Genomic DNA, 20,725 nt, shown 5'->3' on the forward strand with positions numbered 1-20,725 from the left:
TTGCAGCCTCCCTCAAGTTGCTCTTTTTCTGCCTCAGAACTCAAAACCAAGAAGCCAGGGGGAAGGTCAGGAATTTGAATCATGGAGAGCTCTGCTGGGTGGCTCAGGTCAGAGCTTTTCTGATCTCTGGTTTTGTGTTGAGTGAGTAGCAAATGTAATGTTGACATTTTACTGGGGATTCTTTCTTGATGGCTTTTTTTTCCCCTACACCATCTCTTTGCTAGCTCCTAAAAAGCATGGCAGAGTTGCTGGTTGCCCTGTAATGGCTTGTTTTCCTGTTGAGTTGAGCAGCGCTGCTGCCACATGCTGAAAGCCACTATTAGTCCTGGAAGATGTATGTCTAAGGCAGCAGCAATCCAATTTCTTTCCTGACAAATGTAGTTAGTGTACCATTAAAATGGTTTACTTCTTCATGACAGTGTTCTAGCCTCTGCAGGTTTGAAGTATTCTTATCCCCAAACTCTGCCACCAGTAGCTTCTCAACAGAAAGCACTTCTCAGCAGCCAGCTAGGCAAAGACAAGAGGTAAGCAGCAGTTTAAGACCATTGCTCTGTCAGGATCTGTGTGATTTCAGAGTCTCTTGGCGTATATCACCAAAACAGCTTTGTGCATGGAAAACTACTTCTGGTAGAATAAACTCCATTTGATGGAAATTCAGAAACAGACAGTCCCAGCACCAGCTCCTCTAACCTTTTTGACTTCTTAATAACAAATATCCACTCCAGTACTGTCCAGACTTGGGGTCTCTTGAAATCAAAACAGAATCTGTGGTTCATCAAAAATCAATGTAGTCCAAATGCAGTGTGTCATGTATTGGTGTGACCACAACATGAAATAACTGCATAAGACAACTCTTGGAATTCTCCCATCTCAAAATCCACAACCAGTTGGACCATGAAGCCTCACTGAAGAGATGTTGTGCTGTGACTGATCTGTGGAGATGGCTGGCTGGCTTTATGATCACTTGTGAAATTGGAAATGGGACCTGCAAACACAAAAGACAAAAATCTTGGGTATGCAACACTTTCTGCTACTACCAATGGTCAGGAAGGTGGGGCTTTGCACAGAACAATTATCTGTTTGTTCTGTTTCTTTGGGGATTTGCCTTAGGGTCAGTTAATCAAGTCAGGAGTCCTTAGGATATTGCCTGTTACCTAGCAAATTACGGACTGCTTTAGCACTGGCCTGCAGTTATGAGTGACTCAGCCATCCTGTTTTAAGATAGAAGGCTGGTCTACTCTCTGTTCTCTAGTAGTGATATTTGTGTATGAACCAGTGCTTATTTTCATATTTCCTGATGTTTTAAAATTTTACGTTAACTTTTCCCAGAATCAGAGAGGTACCTTGGAAGGCAGAACAGATTGGTTTTTGCCAGATTAGCCAATATTTCTATAAATAGGTAAAAATTGAAGTTCTGCATGTCCTCACTCTACAATAGTCTCATTGCTTTGTAAGGTACTGTCAAAGTGGTTATCACAGCAGTACCTAATATAGATAAAGGCCTCCGGGTTCTTAAACTGGTGATCCATACAATGATTGTCATTTACCCTGAAAAACTGACAGGCAATCTGTTGCCATATTTCCTCTGAAATTCTGTATGAGAGCAACAGTAGTTGGAAGAGATAATGTGAAGAACAGGCTGCATGATAAACTCCTACAAAATGAGAAAGATGCTTTCCTAGCTGTTAGTGCTGGGTGAGAAATGTTTTTCTCATCATATGAAAACATCAAGATTCTGAATTCCCCCTACCCCCTCTGTTTCTTCTATGCTACACAGGATAAAGCTGAAACTATCTTTTCTCTTCCCTCCACAAAAACCAAAATCATACTCAAAAAAAAAAAAAAAAGCTTTATGAAAAGGTAGATGATTTAGGAAAGGAGAGGAAGATTGAGAGAAATTAAGAGAAGCCACATATGAATTATGCAGTTTCTGGGCTGTGTCCCTGCAGTTTCAGAGAGGCTTGAGCTGCCTACAAAAAAAAAAAAAAATGTCCTGAACTTCACAAGCCTTTTGAGGAAACCTTTTTCCTTGAAGGGTTGAGGAGTTGTGTTGACCAGTTCTGAAGGCAGCATGAGCTTAAAGTGCTTTTCTAGTCCTTAATTTTTATGCAGCTTATAACTGTGACAGCCAGTAGACTGGCTGTACCCTTTAGGGTTGCATGGCCCAAGTCATAGAAAATTGGGTGAGAAGGAGGAGATGCAATCTTTTTGAGTTTTGTTGCCATTAGCCTCAAATTATTTATTGCTCATGTACACAGAGTAGGTACCATTAAAGATTTAAAAGAGAGATGAAAGAAAGGTATTTTTATCTAGAAATAGTAAACCAGCATTTTTGGGCTGACTTTTTTAAAATGAGGATTTGAAATCTAACTCCATTAATATAAATGTTAAATACTTTCTCTTTTTTAATCTTGAATTTAGATTATTTTGTGTGCCTATACAGGGACCTTTATCTGAAAACCATTGTTAATACTGCAGGGGTAGAACTGCAGTTATGGTGTGCTGCTAAATCCATTATAAATGCTTGCCTTGAGAGATTTACAATGTGTCTATTTTAAATTTCTTTGAGTTAAAAGTTTGCAAACGCCAGTCGTTAGGCCTGGTGGGAATTTGAACTGCTTCTTTGTTTCCATAGGTCTGTTTGCTAAGTTTGTGAGATTCTCTGAAAGACTGTTTTTTTCCTAAACAATGCTATTTTTTTCCTCTATAAACTGCTCACCACACAGACACTCTGTTTCCTAGGTAACTTGAGTGCAGATTGAATTTCTCCCATATTATCTTTGTTCCTATATCATCTTTCTTATTTATTTTAACCTCTCCGATCATCTTTCTTGCCAATTCTTTGGGCTATTGTGTGTTTTTGCAGTTTTCAGTGACCTGTTTTCCCCCTTTGTCTATTTGCATTTCTGAAGGGATACATGAAAAAGTTTCTTATGCAACATTTCTTTGTATTTAAACATATGTGACAATTGAAATGCTGTAGTGCTACTATCTCTTTTGTGATAACCATATTCCAGTGCATGGTGGGCAGGTATATAAATGAGCTGTAATTGCTCCCGAGTGAGGCTGATCCAAAAGGACTTTTGTGTCCTGCAATGCAGCAGGCAAAGTCCAAGATTTTAGTGTGTGAAACTGCAGGATTCATTCAGGCAGATCCTGCAAATCCTTTTTCAAATGACTAATCATTTTAAAAAGATGTTAAAATACTGGGAAAATTAAATTGAAGGAACTAGTGTAGTTTATTTAATTTAATGGCTTTCAAAAAGAACTGATTACTTGAGCACTTACTGTTCATTAAAAGCAGTTTCTTGGGCACTTACAAAAAATGCCTTGCTTATGAGGTATTTACCTTAAAACCTGGGTAAAGGGGGTTTTTCTGATGTGGTATTTGTGGGCCCTGACAATTTGCTTTTGTCATAGTTTTTTTTTTTTTTTTTTTTTTTTTTTGATCCCCAGGTCAGAGATTAGTTGAGTTCTCAAACCTGTCACTCATTTGTAAGCAGATGTATTAGCATGTATACAGTGAGCAATCATGTAAATAAAGGTGTTCAGTGATAGTCATCATAATATTTTCTCTGAATGCTTCTACAGATATGAGGAATGTGTTCTTTATAGGTGATCTAAATGGGCTAGGAAGTATAAAGAGGTTGTTAATTTATTTCTGCTTATACATCTGAATCCTGTAAGTAAAAATTTGAGGATCTAGTTTAGAATTTTTGATCTACAATTGTTTGAATATGTATTTGAAGTTCTGTAAATGCATAACTTTTTGCAGGTCTAGCCTGTAATTGTGATTATGTTTATCGTGTAATGGTAAATTAATTGTTAAATAAACCTTATACCAGAAGCACTGACCACGGGGGTCAATTAGCCACCTTTGTATTTTTCTGCTCATAGTAGATTTGAGAAGCAGTGTTGGGGTTTGTCTATTCATAAAGATTTAATCTGATGTTTTCATGTTTCAAAAGATACGTTTTAAATAGTAAGTGGAAGAGATTGTTTCAAATGCAGATAGAAAAAAATGCTTATAAAGCATTGAGAAGTGGGCAGTGGTTGTACATGCCTTATCTTAAGGCATATTTATGTAATAATTTTGGCTATGCATCTGTAATGCTTTTGTCATTGGTTTAGTGCAAGACTCTAGAGATAACTGTTTCCCTTTTTTGCTTCCTTAATTGCCTGTAATGCTTCCACAGGACCTCTCACAGGACCTCTCTGTGTATCACATCTGTACATGGCTTTGGATGTACAAACTGTGCTTGAGAGTTCATGCAAAAAATGTTGACCATTAATGCATGTATTGATTAAAATAGATCCTCATTGCTTACCTGGCATCAAATGCTAGTCAGCCTTGGTGGGTTTGCTGAATGTGTATGTGTAAAAAAATGGTCATGTAATGTATCCCCACCTCCATTGCTCTCTTACATATATGCAGTTGTAGGTGAAATGGCAATAACAGTCGAGGAAAAGGCACACTTAAAGTGCCTTTAAGTGTTTCAACACTGAATGATTTAAATTAAACTACAGAAATGCATGTGTTTGGTAAGGACAAAGCTGTATTTGGTAGTTACTGATGGTCTCTATGCTCTTTTTCTAGCAACATATTGACTAGTGTGACTAAATCTACAGGGTAGATCACAATGCTCTTATTTTATTTGCTTTTTGTAAAGGATAAAGAAGACAACTGATTACGTATTGGAAAATCAGCCATGTAAATCAATGGTCCAACTTTCTTCCATGGTACATTCATGTTTGATAGTGGTTGCATTTGGGTCTGTGTCCTCCCTCTTGTCCTCACTCGCTGCATTTTGTATCCTGTACAGAAGCCCTGTGTATGTCTGGTTAATAAGGTGCTTTCACAGTTTTTGCACAAAGCATTCAGTGGCAAAGAAATGATAGTTTGATCAGTAGAATCCCTTGTTAGGATGATCTTGGGATTCTTAACCTCCAAATGGCTATTTGAGTCTCTAAGAAAGTCACATCCTGGATTTAGGTCATTAGTTTTCTCTTTAAGCTGACAATCTCATCAAGCTGCTCCTTTTAAGCACTACTACTCCCTAAGGGCAACCTTTCTGGATGTCCTTGGAGCAAGTAATTTAAGACTAGACATGTGGCTTATGCCACTTGACAGCCTTTTGAAATGCTGGGACTTCAACAGCACATTTTACAAGCTTCCTATCTTCCTTCCTTTCTAAAGAGGAGAGCAGTTAGTTCTGCCTTGCATTTCCTTGAGCAGCCATATTTCTGTTGATTCCCTCTAATGATTCTCAGTTGCAAAGGTTTATATATTTATGTTTACTCCTACCTGAATGGTATTTCAGTAAGAATGCAGACATGGCAGCCAGCTCTGCTATTGCTTTAATGAGCTGTGCTTTCTGTCCATCCACGGATGGCTTGCAAATCATTAAAATAGCTCCCTGGTAAGCACTTGGAGCATATTTCATCCGGGTTTCATTTTTTAATGCAGTCATAAATGAGCTGTACATTGCATAAGCATGTGCGACTGCTATGGCAACAAGAATTAGAAGGCTTGTGAGAACTGCATGGTGTTAACCAAGGCGATATTTTCATGCGCCAGGCTTTTGGGATGACAACAGACAATACGACTTTTGTCCATGGTGCCAGTGAGACGTGTGCCAGCACTCTTGCTGAGACAAATATATGTTTACCCCCTGAATCAAGATCTCCTCTGCCATTTGTCTGTTCTTTTCTCATCTAAGAGTAGAAGGAGCAAGATTTATTGGATGTAGTGTCTTGCAAAACTTGTTTAATGTAAGAAAACTGCAACTGTGTGTAAACTTTGGTGATGGAACACTGGCATAGTCAAATAAAGCCTAGATGTTAGTAAGCACTCTTATGTGCTTAAAACATGCCTGAACCACTTTTGTAGTGTGGATTTTTGTGCTCTGTAGAGGGTTCCAAGCTGTCTCTGATCAAAGACAATATTTTGGTTTTAGTCTGGTGAATTTCAAAGCTCTCACTCTCTGCAGAGGAAAGAGGATTAACATAGATTAACATAGCTCAGTTGATAGGTTGGTCCTGCACATGCTGGTGTTGTGCAGTGTAGCTGAGATGATAATGTACATCCTTGTCCTGGTGTTCTCAGGTTTGGTCAGAGGGGCTTCTTTCCGTGCTTGGTGTGGATACACAGTAGATGTGCTACACAAGTCTGACTGGCTGAATGCAGCAGTTCACCAGCCCCAGGTGTTTCTGCTGGGGGCAGGACAGAAGTCTGTCCTCAAGAGAAAGGGTGAACCTGACCATAAATAATCTATTGTCAACATGTATGAAAACAAAGCATTGTTTACACAGCGCAGTGTGTTGTGGAGGGGTTTGGAGGAGGATGTTCTCCTGGCTCTGCTCACATGTTTTTCTTGCTTGTTATTGTGATACACAGGCAATTACAATCTCCATCTGTTTGGCCACAGCTCTGCTGCCTAAGGTTTGCCCATTCAGACTTACTGATAGAGCAGCTCAGGAGAGCTGCGTGGTCAGTGTGAATCAGTTGTTTTGTTCACCTTTCCTATTTGTTCCATTTTCACTGAATCCAGGAGCTTTTAGAAGACTGGGTCCCCTGTGGAAAGCTGGAAGACCTTCCAGTTCAGTAGAACTTTCTTCTGTGGATAGATAGTGGGAATGGTAACTTTCAAGAATTATGACAAGTTGGAGATGTGCACAGATTTAATAGGTTTAAGGTTAAATCAGAGCAATCATTTCCAAAGTTTGGGCAATGCGGCTGCCGTGGCAGTATTGAAGTTTTTTCAGAGTGTTTCTTTCCTCAGGTGGGCAGGAGTTCAGACATTGCATGTATTCAGTGAAATAGTAATGTTTTGAGGCTATTTTGCATCTCTTGAGTCTTCCTGTAGTGGGGAGTTTAGCATAAGGAATGGCTTCATGAAGGACATACTTTGATAAGGTAGGAGTTGAATGTTGAACTTCTGGTTCAGGTAATAATAGAGGTGAATTTTCTTAGCTGATTATAGAAGAGTACTTTAGAAAAGCTTTTTTCACCCCCTCTGATGAAAGGGCTGGGGGAAGTATTCAGTAGTTATCCTGGAAGTTGAAAGTAAGTGGTATCTATTTTTACTTCTTCTATGGATTTCAGCAAATGATTTATCTTATCACGTGCTTAAGCTTGAGAAAGTAGTCTTTTAGTTTTCATTTGGACAGCCATTGCCATTACAGAGAGACTGTATAAACCATTTTTCCCCCATTACAGCTCAAATCCATTGATAGAGTAGGTAACCTTCAGTGGCAGAAAGATCTTTTGCATGACAGGATTCTGCCTTTTTATAGGTAATGGAACTGCAATGGCTGCATTACCCTACAGTTAAAGCATAAAAAAAAAGTTCAGGACTAAAGATACTCCATTTCTTTTCAGTGCTCTGTTAACCACAGCCACACTAACTAGAAAACATTTCTCCCACATACACGCTCCTTACTGCATTTGTTCTGATCAAATGCTGACTGGAGACTATGTATTTACCACCACTATTGTAAACACAAGAAGTAACCAATCTTGCTGATATTGGAGGAGATTGGGACATTTAATTTATTCATATTTTTGAAGCAAAGTTATGTAGCTAGGCAGCTGTATCTATAACAACACTATGCTAGTTATTTTTCTGGGCTTCTGGTTTAAATGTTTACTTGCACTAGAAACTACTGCTTTCTCAGAATCTTTATCTTCAGAAATGACCATCTCTGTGAAGAGCAGATTCGTTACTTGAACAGAAAAAGAATTGTCTGTCAGCAGAGCCCTTTCTTCTCTATTTTTCTCCAGCTGAGAAAGAATAAACATAATCTCAGAGAAAATAACTCTCAACCAAATTTATGTTTGTTTCCGTAATGACACATAGCCTCTCATTCACTTTTCCTTGGATGCAGGTAAGAAATGAATTTTAGGAAACCGAGTTTTGCAAATCTCTCTATATGTAGGGAGGAGGATTATTTTTCTAAGAGAAGTATGACCTATTTAGCTATTAACTGAAGGTTTTGGGTATTCTGTTCAGGTAAGTGAAAGTATCAAATTGAAAATGTGAGATGTATTTTAAAGTATTTGTACAGCTAAAGAGAGAGGGAATTTAATATGCATTATTTAAGTATTTCTTTAGCTTTGTATCATCAGTGTCCATTTTGAATTTCACTAACTCATCCTCTATTTGAAACATTAATGGCCAGAATAACCTAACGCAAGGATATTGAACATGCAAAAAGATGTATTACAGATAATATCATAGTGTTATATGGGAAGTAATTATTCTGCACGCCTTGTTAAGAGGGTTTGTGAGTGTTTGAACTATGAACAAAAGAAAAGAGGGAGGAAGGAGCAGAAGGTCTGAAGTTGGTCTCTCTTGATGTAGCATTGTTAGGACAATATGTAGTCTTTGCTGCTGAAGGTGATGAAAAGTGTGTAACCTCAGTAAGCATTGACAGGAAAAAAAGTGCCACTATTATTTTACTGAGATTGTCTGATACAGTTTGTTTTATTTTTATTTCTTCTTTATTGATGTGACACATAAGTTCTTCAAGCCAAAGGCTGTTATTTGTAATGCTCACATTTTGCCTGAGACAATGGGACATCTATCCATTGCTTAGCTAATGATTCTGCAAGAGTCCAAATGATTAAATAGTTATATGTAATAATGGAGTAATACATGAGTAATATACTTTAGCAAAATTAATTTGTATTTGAGCTACTTAATATTTTCTAAGCGTGGAAGTTAAATATCATTAATATTAAACATGGCCATTGTTCCTGCTTACACTGACATCTTACTCATGATTTTCATTGTAACGAAAGCTGTTTTGTTTTGTGTGTTTTGTTTTTCTCATAGGCTCAAAATGCACAGCAGCTCCATGAGAGGATCCAGTCTTCTAGTATGGATGCAAAGTTAGAAGCACTGAAAGACTTAGCCAACTACTCACGAGATGTTACATTTGCCCAAGAATTTATAAACCTGGATGGCATTTCCCTCCTAACGCAAATGGTTGAAAGTGGCACAGAGTGAGTATTCTGCTTAAACTCTGGCATTCCTTCCGTGTGTGGTGATTTCATGCTCTCTTTCTGAGTTGAGAAATTAAATATCTCAAGAAGTCTAGACTTCTAGGGTAGTATGTTAATTATCAATGAGATACTCTTTTTTTTTTTTTTTTTTTAAAAAATTTCCCCTAGCAATGGGCTGGGCAGGACTGGGAATGAGCAAAGTAGGAAGTCACAAGTGTTGCCTATACCACAAAGTTTGGGGAGACCGGGATCCTAGTTTCTTCTCTATTCGATAAACTATTGAAAGTATATTTAAAGGCTGCTATTTAAGTGATATAATTTAAAAACTGTGTTTTAAATTTCATGTTACTGAGAATGTGTGTAGTAAAACCCAAATGTAAAAAATTCTTTATGTCCATTTTTTATTGTTTTGATTTTGAATGGGATTTTTCTAATACCAGTTGGGTTTTTTTGACATAAAAATGAAAGCTGACCTCTGAAAATACACTCATTCTTTACCAGAATGCCTTCTCAAATTTCATCATTGGTGAAATTCAGGACCAAAGTCCTGAGTAAGTGTCCATTGGCTTAATGTGTAGTGTGCAGCAGAAAAGTGTCAACTGGACTGTTGTACTATTAAATGATGCTTTAACAGTAAGCATTGGATTTCAAGTAAGAGGTTTGCACTCAGTGTCAAGCTCTACTACACAGGAATAAGTCAACAGTACGCAACACCATTTACTGAGAGAAGGAAAACTGAAATCAGATCATGTCTCCTCACAAATGTGCTTGTTCCCTTGGCTTCAAGGAGCTAAATAGCATTAGGAAGTAGAGCAAAAGTAGTAAGTGGTCTTTGAAGTGGAACACAACTGGTCTCTGAGGCTCTTGTACGGGATATATTGTGTATTTTCCACAGAAAAATTAAGTACTTTCCAGAATCCAGTAGTCCATATATTGGGTAGTGTAAAAACAACTGTGTGGTTAATGGCTTTTGGAACTCCAAATCCTTATTTTCTAACTACAGCTATATACTAAATTTCTAAAAGTTTGTGGTTTAATCTTCAGCATTTTGGGGCTATAGTCTTTATTTTTTACAGTGATGTGATCTGTGGCACACATCACATTATGCCACTTTAAAAATAAATACTTCTAGTTACCAAATTTTTCAACTTATCTTTTATTCATGTGGTATTTGTTGTTTATGGACCAACTTAAGTTTAAAAGGAAAGACAAGTTTAAGTTGATATAAACATATGCATGCAGTTATTGTACTAATGAAAGGTATTCTAAATGGACAGGCTCACATATAACTGTGAAGATCAGAACACAGGAAAATTAACAGTCACTACCCTTGTGGTTTGTTTTGTTTTGACATTATTCATGTTTAATGGTTTAATTTACTCCACTGCAGAAAGTATTCAAATGAAAGCATTTAATTTTCAGTTGAAACAGACAAGGAACATTCACATTTTTAATAATCTTTTCTTTTGGCTGCACTGAGAGTAAAGCAAGTGCCCTCCACCCTTCAGATATATGTGTAGCTGTGGGATGACCCAAGCTGGTCTGGATTAAAAATAACTGTTTGGGAGGGAAACTACTGAAGGCAACACTGCTGTTGAAAGAACTGCAAATTATACCCTGTAATAAGTCCTGACCGAAGGTATAAGTTTTCAAACCACACAGCAGGCTTGTAAACTGGACATATGAGCAGAGTTTACTGCCTTTTTCTTTTTTATTATTTTATTTTATTTTTTAAGTGTCTGAATTTTGAGGGATGTAAATTTTTTTTCCTTTTTAGCTGATGTAATGTATCATCAAACATGCACTGATTGATCTACCTGTCTAATGTATTTATCAGTATTTCTGTCTGTGGGGAGAAATACTCTTGAGTTTGGCCATTGGACAAAGACTCAGACTGTAAGAGTTTCCAGCAGCTTCACGTGTTGATGAGCTCTTAGTACTCACTGCAGTCTTTCATGTTCAGCAGCCTAGACATTCTGCAGCTCCTGAGGGTGTGAGCAGGTCAGGATTTTCCAAGTCTGATTTTGCAAAGGGAGTCGTAAAACAGAACATCTGTGCTATGCTGTACATTCCCTTCTGCTTTTATACTGTGCATCACTGGCTGATGAGTGCATATTTAACAGAACTTGGGATTTGATGAAAGGAGCAAACATACAGAGGCAGAACAGCCTAAACCTGCCATGGTGCTTTCCTGTCTCATCTCACTTCAAGGTATTGAATCTGTTCCCTCACATCAGGGTCTGTCACTCACTGCTGTGTCAACACGCTGAGCAAACAGACAAACTACTTCCTCAAAAGAAAGAAAATAAACTTTTTTTTTCATTCAGTGCCCTAAGCTGTCAAAGAAAGGCAGCTGGAATCAGTCAGTTGTCCTCTTATGATCTGTTCTTGTTTTAGCTTGGACTCTCTGCACTACTGTTTAAAAGAGGTCCCACACAAGATACTCGCTGAACAGATAAATCAAATTGAAGGTCTCCTTGCCATTGCTCCCAACTTGGGCTCAGCACCCTCACCAATGTGGTCTTGTGGGCTGTGAGGCTGACAAGGTCACCAAAATGCTTCAGAACATAAAGCTTTTCTCTGTTTCCATAGGTGAACCGACACTGCTGTCTCAATGTCCGTAGGTGAATCTATAAAAACAATTACACTAGCATTATAGTGTAATTGTAATTATATTGATTAATATATATCATATTAATATAGTGTAATTACATTATAGTGTAATTGTAATTGTAAGCAGGGGCCAGGTATTGGAGGAAGAATGAGGAGCCAGAAATTTCGGGGTGGGGCAGAAACTTCTTTCATGGCCCAGTGTTAGAAGACAACGTATTTTATAAAGATGCATTTAAGGTATATCTTCATTGTGGAGTTATCTTAGCCACCTTGATGCTACTCCTGTAGAGCCAGCCTTGTTTGAATGGGGCTGTGAGTCCACCCCTACAGCTGAGACAAACCTAATGTCTTGGTGCTGCTGACAGATGGTCCAGCTCCCTGCCTTCTTCTCCTATTTCTTGTGTTAACCCCTGTTCTTCAGCCCAGTCCTGCTTTTTTTCCAGGAGCTAGTTCCAGGAGTTGGTTCCAGTGTCTGTGTGTTTCACAAAGCCTATCCAGCCTGTTAACTTTTTGCAAAGTACACAATTCTGTTAGAAATCTAACTCTCTTACGTTAGTTTTCTGCTCAGTTAGGGACTTGAAGAAGCAAGAGAGGAGCTGGTCATGAGTGGATGCAGAAAAGGCCCTTTTTTGTGGCAGTAGACCCTAGGTGTCTCACTGAGCCACCACCTGAGAGCAGATGTGCTGTGAAATAGTGTGGGGGTGTTGGCTGTCTCTGCACTTGTATTGCACCCTGGGGACTGGCACTGAGGCTCTGGGAGAGCAGGAATGGGACATACCCTGTGGGGTGGCTGCTGGTGTTCTGCAGGGATCCTCTCTGTGTGCTGTGCCAGCTGCCCGTGGGTCGGTGCAGCTGGGAACAGCCCTACATCTGTAAGCCCAGGCTGAGTGGCGCCTCTGTTCACCGTGTGCTGCAGCTGTGCTAGAAATCGATGAATTTTGTTAATTCAAGCTTTATTCTCTATTTTCCCTGAGGGGCCAGGCAGTGCTCATTAGAAGTGCCATCGTGCTCAGTGCAAAGTTGCTCTGAGGTTTTCTTTGCACACGAATTTCATGTTAGAGGCAGCTCTTAAGTTATAATTTGAGTGTGTAATTAAGTTTTACTGGGTAGTCTCTGGAAAACAAGACTCCATCTTTTTATGTAACTTTCACTGAGGAAGAGGCCTATGTTTTATTTATACTTGGCTTTGTTTATTGTGCTACTTAGTAATTATTTCAATGAAGCTGATGACTATTAAAGTACAGTGACCAGAGTAAGAGAATGTAAATCCCTAGATTTCTAGTTGCTTCTCTTTCATTTCCCAGGTGATGAAAAGTGGTAGTGTAAAAAGTTGGCAAGAAATAACAGTGTTTCCTAGTTAGTTTTCCATATGTTATATTCCTGAATATTGAAGAAAATTAGAATGTGTTAGAGAATAAGAGAACTGTGGGCATGGTGTGTGCAAGCACAAAGCTGTAGGGGTTGGTGGTAGGGTGCATGGGCCTTAGTGAAACTGAGAGTGCATCTTGTCAATATGAATATCTTTATATCAGCAGAAATGCAACATCTCAGAAGCTGTCTACATGTATCTTGATCTTGTTGATTGAGATGGCTTGTTTTTCCTTCAGGCACATTCTTACTTCCACAGCATTGCTGTGAATCTTATTAACTGAAAAAGGAAAAAAAAAGATAGTTTTATGTTTGTTTTTTATGGTTTGGGTGACCTATAAATTATAGAAAAGACTGCAAGACAAGTCATGATGAGCAAGAAAATGCTGATTCCAATCTGTAATTATCCATGATGTCCAATCATTTCTCAGACTGTGTGTTTGTATCACCAAAGAGTGGAGTGTGCAGGCAGCTATTTTTCTTTGAGGTTTTTCAGAAAGTGATTTCTACAGCACTCCTAATGCTAAACTTTTTGTTCAGAAGCCAGTCCGTGCCTACTTAAGAGGAGCTGACTGTGCAGTCCATCTGCTTAGGTGTACAGACTGTCTAAAGGGGAAGTGTAAGGATGTGCTGCTTCCACTCCCCCTCAGAATGCAATGCCCTAAAATGGAGCAGAAAATGAGCAATGCTGCTGAGTCCTAGGTGTCCTAATGACTGATAAAAAATATTTTCAGGAACCAAGGTGGAAGAAGGAGTCATGTCTTCTTGCTACATCAACTGTGATAACATAGTTCTCTCATTCAGAGCTGTATTCTGTAGTCAAGCCTAGAACTTGTGTTTCAGAAAACCATGTCTGCACAGATAATCTTTCTGATGTGGCAGAAGACTGTTAAAGTTGTAGGATTTTTTACTTGATGTATCAGAATAGCTATGTGACTGGAACAGACTCTCAGCCTTCCTTAGAAGGAAAAAAATTCCTCATAATGCCTTATAAAGCAAGAAAAGGAAAACGTTAATTCACACACTGTAAATACTTAAATGCCAAATAGTTTATAAAGGAATCTATATTTATTTTTGTTATTACTAGTAATAATAGTAAGGGTGGTCTCATGGGAGAGAAAGGAGAAAGGCCTATGCAGAATTTTTACCTTTTTTTAAATTGGCATTATCCTGATCTCTATGACTTTTTCAGCCATTTGGCTGAAATAACAGACAGTTTCTGAAAAAGAAAAAAAAAGACACTATGCTAAGCCTAGCTGTCTTGACAGTAACCAGACCAGAATTGTTTATGCTGCTGTTGAGAAGATTGTTCTCCAGACATCTGCTTCATTGATGAGGCTGTGCTGAGCAGCTTTATTGTCATACTGCCATGGCACAGGAACATGCTAGTTGATGCTGCTAAGACAAAGGAGCGGATAGCAGATTGGAGAAAAAAAACACCTTGCTTTTAACTTTAATTGTTAAATTTTGCCATCTTCTTATTTGAAATAATAAATGCAGTTAGATCAAGTTCATTTAAGCTTCTAAATAAATGTGTATTTGTATGGGCTTTGTGTCTTGACAAAGAGGAGCCTTCTATTGAACACAGATAGTTCCAAAGTTGGCTACTGTACAGCTGGAAGTCTCTGAGAGATCAATTGTGCATGGTTTAAGGACAAATTGCATTGTTCAGTGAAATTCTAGCTCTTGGCTTGTCTTACAGAGATAATACTGTATACCAGCCCAGTGGAAAACTGAAGACAGATGGGTTTGGAGTTGTTCCGACTTTAGCACACTTTTTGGGACAGTTGCTCAAATACCTGCTGGTGATTTTTTCCATCCCAGTCTGATGAGTATTTCAGCAGTGCTGTCAAAACGTTTAGACTGCCCTTGCTCACAGTAACTTGTTCCTGTCCTGCTTCATCTGGAGAGTTATACCAGTACTGTTTCTATAAAGCTGGACTGGGAAACTGGTGTAGGTTATGAAAAGTGACATTAGAGGCTACTTTTAATACAATATTTCTTAACCCAGTTTAGTTCCCTGATTGAACTCACGATATTGCCCCAGAAAACAGTTGTGAAAGCCTAACTCGGTAGATAAATGGAAAATGAATTTTCAGAAGATAGGAAAAATATTAAGCTAGTGGATTTTTGCCGCTATATAGAGTAGTCCTTTACCACCCTTCCTGGCTACTGGCTGTGTTGTACCTGCTCCCTCTCTTGATCAGCTCCAGTGCTTATTTTACTCCTCAGTGATGCAATTCAATTTGCTAAACTGTCAGAACTCAGCCAATGGAGAGAGGAAATTAATTTGTATTTTTGACAGCACAGGGTATTAAACAGGCTTAACTATTCCTGTGAAGCTTCACCTGGCAGCATAGATTACTTAATCTGACATTGCTGCCAAAATCAATTCTTGTCCAACAGGGGTTTTACGTAATCTTAATTTCTTAGTGCTTCTGTAATGTTGGGAGAGGGTGACTATTGTCTGTGAGGCAGAAATCCAAAGGAGTATATAAAATCAGGTAATCCTACTATACCACTGTGGAGATGGTAATGGCAGGAGAATGAGAAAGGGCTGCAGCTCCATCTTTCCGTGCAGTTTCCATAAAGAAAGAAGGAGGTGTAGGATTTTTTTCTGGAGTGGCTTTTTTTGTTGGTTTACTTTTCTCCTGCTTGTTCTATTTTGGGTTTGTTTCCCCATCAGTCTTCAGGCTTGGATTACACCCTCCCTCTCAGCACACTCAAGTACAATTTTTCTTGCATCTTTTACATATGCAAAGCACACACTGTGGGCTTTAGATAAAAATCACAAAATCGTCTCACTTGGAAGGGACCCAGAAGGATCATCCAGTCCAACTCTTGAGTGAATGGCCCCTACAGGGATTGAACCCACAGTCTCTGTGTTATTAACCCTGTGCTTTAACCAACTGAGCCAATCTCAAGGTCATCTGAAGGTGGAACTGTCAAAGATCACATTTTGGAGGGAAGGGAGGGATAGTTGCTGGTCCCTCCATCCTAAATGCTATTTTTCCAGGCTTGATTTTTTTTTTTTTGACTTTGCCTGTGTTTGGGAATACTAGCATTTAAATGACCCCATTTAAATGGTGATATCGACACCCTGTTGACAGGAAGAGGGATGAGGAGAGGAGACAGTTTTACTGGGTCTTCTTTGGCAACCACTTTTGTAAAATGTTATAAAAAGAGTCATTCCAGCAGTGGATTTATATTTCCAAATATTCTCCAGAGTATGAAGGTGGGCAAAATGAAGTTTTAATTTAACTCCAGGCAAAACTGTAGTATTTGAAAAACCAAGAAAAATAAGGGGAAGAGCTTAAAATCTCCACTTCTGCAACTTTCCAGGATGTTTTTGTCTTTTGGACCATGTATAGCTGTGGGATGTTGTGGTGGCTGTGAGGAGTCTGAGAGCTGCTGTGTGATTTAATAGTAATAGTAATTTTGTAGCTTGTTCCAAGTTAAAGTGTTCCCCAGATTTCATATGCTTATGATAGCCACGCCTGTTACAAACAGAAGCCAGAAATTTGTCCTCTTGAATTTTTCTTATCATATTCCTAAACACTGCCTGTTATCTAGAATGTGTGTTATCCTTGTGTTTGCTTGAAAAACAATAGCCAAATGGTGCTTTAATGTGGTTGGCAGGTCATTCATCCATCATCCCATCAGTGTTTTTATAGAGGAGGAAGTTTTTGTGAACATCTTCCACCTTTGGTAACAGTGGCCTGTCTAGGGTCATACTGCATGAAAAGCTTTTATCCTCAGTGGTTCTCTTACACAATGCTGCTCATGTTCAAACAGTGCAGGCTCAGAAGCAATTGTTGTGCTGAAGTGGTGTGACTGCTTAAGGTCTTGGTATCTACCTACAGTGTCTCCCTTAATAGGATGTTTTAGTTTTTTCCCCAGTTCAGAAAAGACCTTCTTGTGCACTGCGTGTTACTCCAGCTGGGGTTTAGGTTTGGGGTATCTTTAGTCTTTGTACAGCAGTTTTGGTACATGAACAGATAGGCGTTGATTTAGTCAGGTCCCTACTAAGCTGGTCTCTGGTAGAAGCTGCTCAAGGTGTAACCTGCAGTATTTGAGCAAGTAGTAAGTCTGTGTGCTTGAGAAAGTCCAAAGAGAACTCACTGCTGCTCCTTGGGACTCATTTGGAAGTGTATCACAAAGTTCCTTTGAGGCCAGACAGGAAACATATTATGGTAGAAAAATGTCTAACCTGGTAACTTGTCATTCATGTTATTTTGCATTAGATTGGCATCTATTTTGAGATTCCTGCCTGTGTAAAAATCACTGGTTTTGTCTTTTACTGCTATAGAATCTCAGTCTTTTACAATTACTATTTAATTTGCTCTTATGACATTTGCTTTTTGGCCAAGGTTTTGTTCCCATCTCTGCAAGTGCTATTGAGGGTTGCTTTCTTTAGGGGAAAAAAAAATATATAAGTATTGAGCTAATTACAGTGTCTAGATGAGTAAGGCTTTCAGCATTTTTTAACCCTACCTTGGTAACTCACCAAGGAGGGCTCTACAGAGCTGTTTGGTTGCTACCACAGAGTCAGCCCTCTGGAGAAAAAAAAAAAAGTATATATAGAAAGGGGAAAGCTGATGGAGATAGCAGACTATACTTAGTTTCTTTCCAGGCTGACTTGCTGGAAGAATCCGCTTGGCTCCTCCTTGGTGACTTTTCCTTGGTCTGTGGGTAAATATGAAAGGACCTCCTGCTCATGCCAGTTTCTTCTCTATTATGATTTGGTTTGATGATAGATGAAAATAGCAGGTGTTGCTTTAGAGAACAGCCTTCATCCACATCTTCAGTGGTAAAAGTCAATTTATAATCATGTGTTGCTGCAACGTTTGATGTCCTAGATTGATTGCTGCCCTAGTCGCACCAAAGCAAGAGAAGTCAGTGGAAATTGTTTGATTTACTACAATGGCTATCTTTCCTCTGAAGTCAAAATTTTGTCTTTGTATTGCTTCACCAGAAGTGTCTTATATAATTCAATTATTTCTTCACATTATTCTAAATTTATATTTTCTTTGTACACTTTTTGATTTCAGGTTAACTGATTGCTAATTAACTCAGGATGGACAAAAGTTCTGTAAATGCTGAGAGTTGCTGTCTAAATGTTTTGTTTTAGGACTCAGATGTTTACTCTGTAATCCCTTTCTCAGTCATGGACAAAATGTCCTGATTAGAGCTTGTTGTGAGAAATCTCTGGCAAAACAGTCTGTGCTTTGAAGTGCTACCAGTTTGCAAACATCATACTTGTTTCTCTATCAGAAAAGCACAGACCTAATTTCAAGTTTTTTTGCTGCTTAGCCAAAGTCAGCACCTGGAAGAAAGCAGCTATTTTATAAACTTGCCTGGGAAGAACACTATGGCGTTTGTCTGACGTGCTGCAGAAAGTTGCAAGGACCCATGCACATTTGGGAGATGACAAAACCCATTTGTTGTGGGAATTGGTCTTGGTGGTTTAGCAGAATCTGTCACAGCATGGAAGCACTTAGTTTGCAGAAGTACAGGAGTGACATTCCGCTGAAGCTTGAGTCTCCTACTATGGAAACTGTTTTGAATTTTACTGCTCATAAAAGCATGTTGAGGGTATTTTCCCCGACTTGTTAAGGCTGTCTGATCATCAGGATGTTTTTTGTTTATTCATTATTACTGGCTACACAGATATATGTTGTTGCATAAAGGAAGCAGGGGCGTGAAATCCAAGGAGAAAATCTTGTCACTTATCTGATTTGACTTAGGCTGTAGCCCGGTCTGAATTTGGATACGCGGTAAACTGTGCCAGCACTATCTTCAGGCATGAGTATTAGAGCTCACAGCTGGCAGAGAAGGACTTCAAACCACTGTTCCCGTGATGATCTCTGTATTTTCTCCACTGATATTCACACAAGCCAGCCCAAATACTACCCTCCTTGAGGCTGGTTCCTCTTGAAAAGGTGTGAGGAATTACTGCTTTACCAAAAGGGAAAAAAGCCCCAAAACTATAGCTACCTTCTGGGAGAGAATTAGAGAATTGAATCAGTGATTGGAGAGCCTGTAGTCCTAGAGCTCTTCTGAGCTGCATGACTGAATGACACTGCTGTGCAGCTTGCTGTGAGGGAAAGTACAAAGGGGAAGACGTGGGGAGAAGGTGCAGAAAGGAAAGAAGGACCTCTTTTTTGTCCTTTTTACACTCATCTGCCCAGTATGGAACTGCAGTCAAACCTCTGAAATAAAACTATGGAATTGATTTAGGAGGCACAAAAAATGGTTAAGTAAGAGATTAATTGGGGTTTTTTTATTTATTTCTGGCTCTGTTTTTTTTTTAATATGTTTAAGTGGTGTTATTTTTTATATGTTTAAAGTAGTGTTTATCTTTGGTGCCATTTACCATCCTAGCTACACAACTTTCAACAATGCTGATGACTCTGACATCAGTATTAGTGGTGGAGACTGCAAGTAAATAAAAGAGTTCTCCAGGCAAAGGGTTACATGTCATTGAAACGGGACAGAAGATGCTTAATGTATAAACCTTTATTGTTTTGTATCAAAGGCTTTTTACACAAATGTTTTACTAAATTAGCATGTCTAGATATGTTTTTTTTTCCTAACAGAAGTTAACACAAGTGTTCTGAACAAACATTTGAAATTGGAGTGTTCATTACCAGTTACCGAACTGTTTCTGTTCACAGCAAATTGTTACCAATTTACTGCCTCTTACTGTATGCATGTCTATGAATTTTATGGCTCAAGTACGGGGGGGTTGTATGTGGTAAATAGAGTACAGATGTTTTAGAGTGTTTTTCCTCACCTGCAAGTTTTAATTTTGCAGACGATATCAGAAATTGCAGAAGATAATGAAGCCCTGGTAAGAACATGATTAGATGATCACCTTGCATACTACCTCTTCTTTTGCATGACTGAGTTCAAGCCCTTCTGCTAATCTTTGTATGTAAATACAACTGTGCATATGCATCAGCAAGTCTTCAAACTTCTCTGTTTTCTGCTCTTTGATGCCTGTTAAAATTTTCTGATTAAGCCTTTTTTTGCTTTGCCTATGGAATGAGTGCTTCATTTCTGTAACTTCAGCAGGGGCTCTTAATATTTCTGAAGTAAAGCTTTTGTTTCCTTTTCTAATTTCAGCAAAAAAATAATTTCCCCACGTTTCCCAATTCCTCTCTTGAATTTCATTGGCTTATGTGGTTGATAGTTGGCAATTGTAATGGTCTGTGTTAGTGAGATGAAAAGTAAGGACATTGTCCTAGTTTTAATTCCTTTTATTTGCTGGTCCAGGTAATCTAGTTGTTGCAGATAGCTGTATAAAGGAAAAATGTAAAATAGTAAATGGCCTCTTATCAGAATTTCCCTGCCTATTTCCCCGATGACTTGGAACAGAATACTTCTGTTTGCTCAGAGTTAAGCATAGGCTTTGTTTGATAAATTCGGATCCCAATAGATGTTCTAATATCTTGACTGGCTTGCAAATTTGACATGTCAAATACGGCTAAAACCCAAGGAAGCAAAAAAATAATCAATTAAGCATATGTCTGTAATTCTGAGAGCTTGAAGTGATTTGTCATGCAGGAAATGCAGCTCCCCATCCAAACCTGTGCTAAATCATACTTTCACAAATCTGCTGTAAACCAAGCTCCAAAACATTTATTTTTAAATCATTGCCTAATAAATAAATTATACTGTAAGAATAAATTTGGCAGGAAAATTAAATCATTCTGCTAAGTTCACTTTCTTAAC

The 20,725-nt window shown here is 38.6% G+C and overlaps 1 protein-coding gene across 5 annotated transcripts in view; it reads left to right on the forward strand.

Annotated features, from left to right (window-relative positions):
• The window catches only part of ELMO1 (engulfment and cell motility 1), a 299,246-nt gene that overhangs the window by 75,735 nt on the left and 202,786 nt on the right, over window positions 1-20,725 (forward strand). For all 5 annotated transcript variants that reach the window (XM_021553298.3, XM_021553297.3, XM_031503907.2 and 2 more), the window contains 2 exons: window positions 8,838-9,007; window positions 19,806-19,841. In XM_021553298.3, coding sequence (XP_021408973.1) covers window positions 8,838-9,007; window positions 19,806-19,841 — 206 coding nt within the window. The remainder of the gene's footprint in view (window positions 1-8,837; window positions 9,008-19,805; window positions 19,842-20,725) is intronic.

This window comes from Lonchura striata, chromosome 1, assembly GCF_046129695.1.
Source record: "Lonchura striata isolate bLonStr1 chromosome 1, bLonStr1.mat, whole genome shotgun sequence".
NCBI classification, from domain to species: domain Eukaryota; kingdom Metazoa; phylum Chordata; class Aves; order Passeriformes; family Estrildidae; genus Lonchura; species Lonchura striata.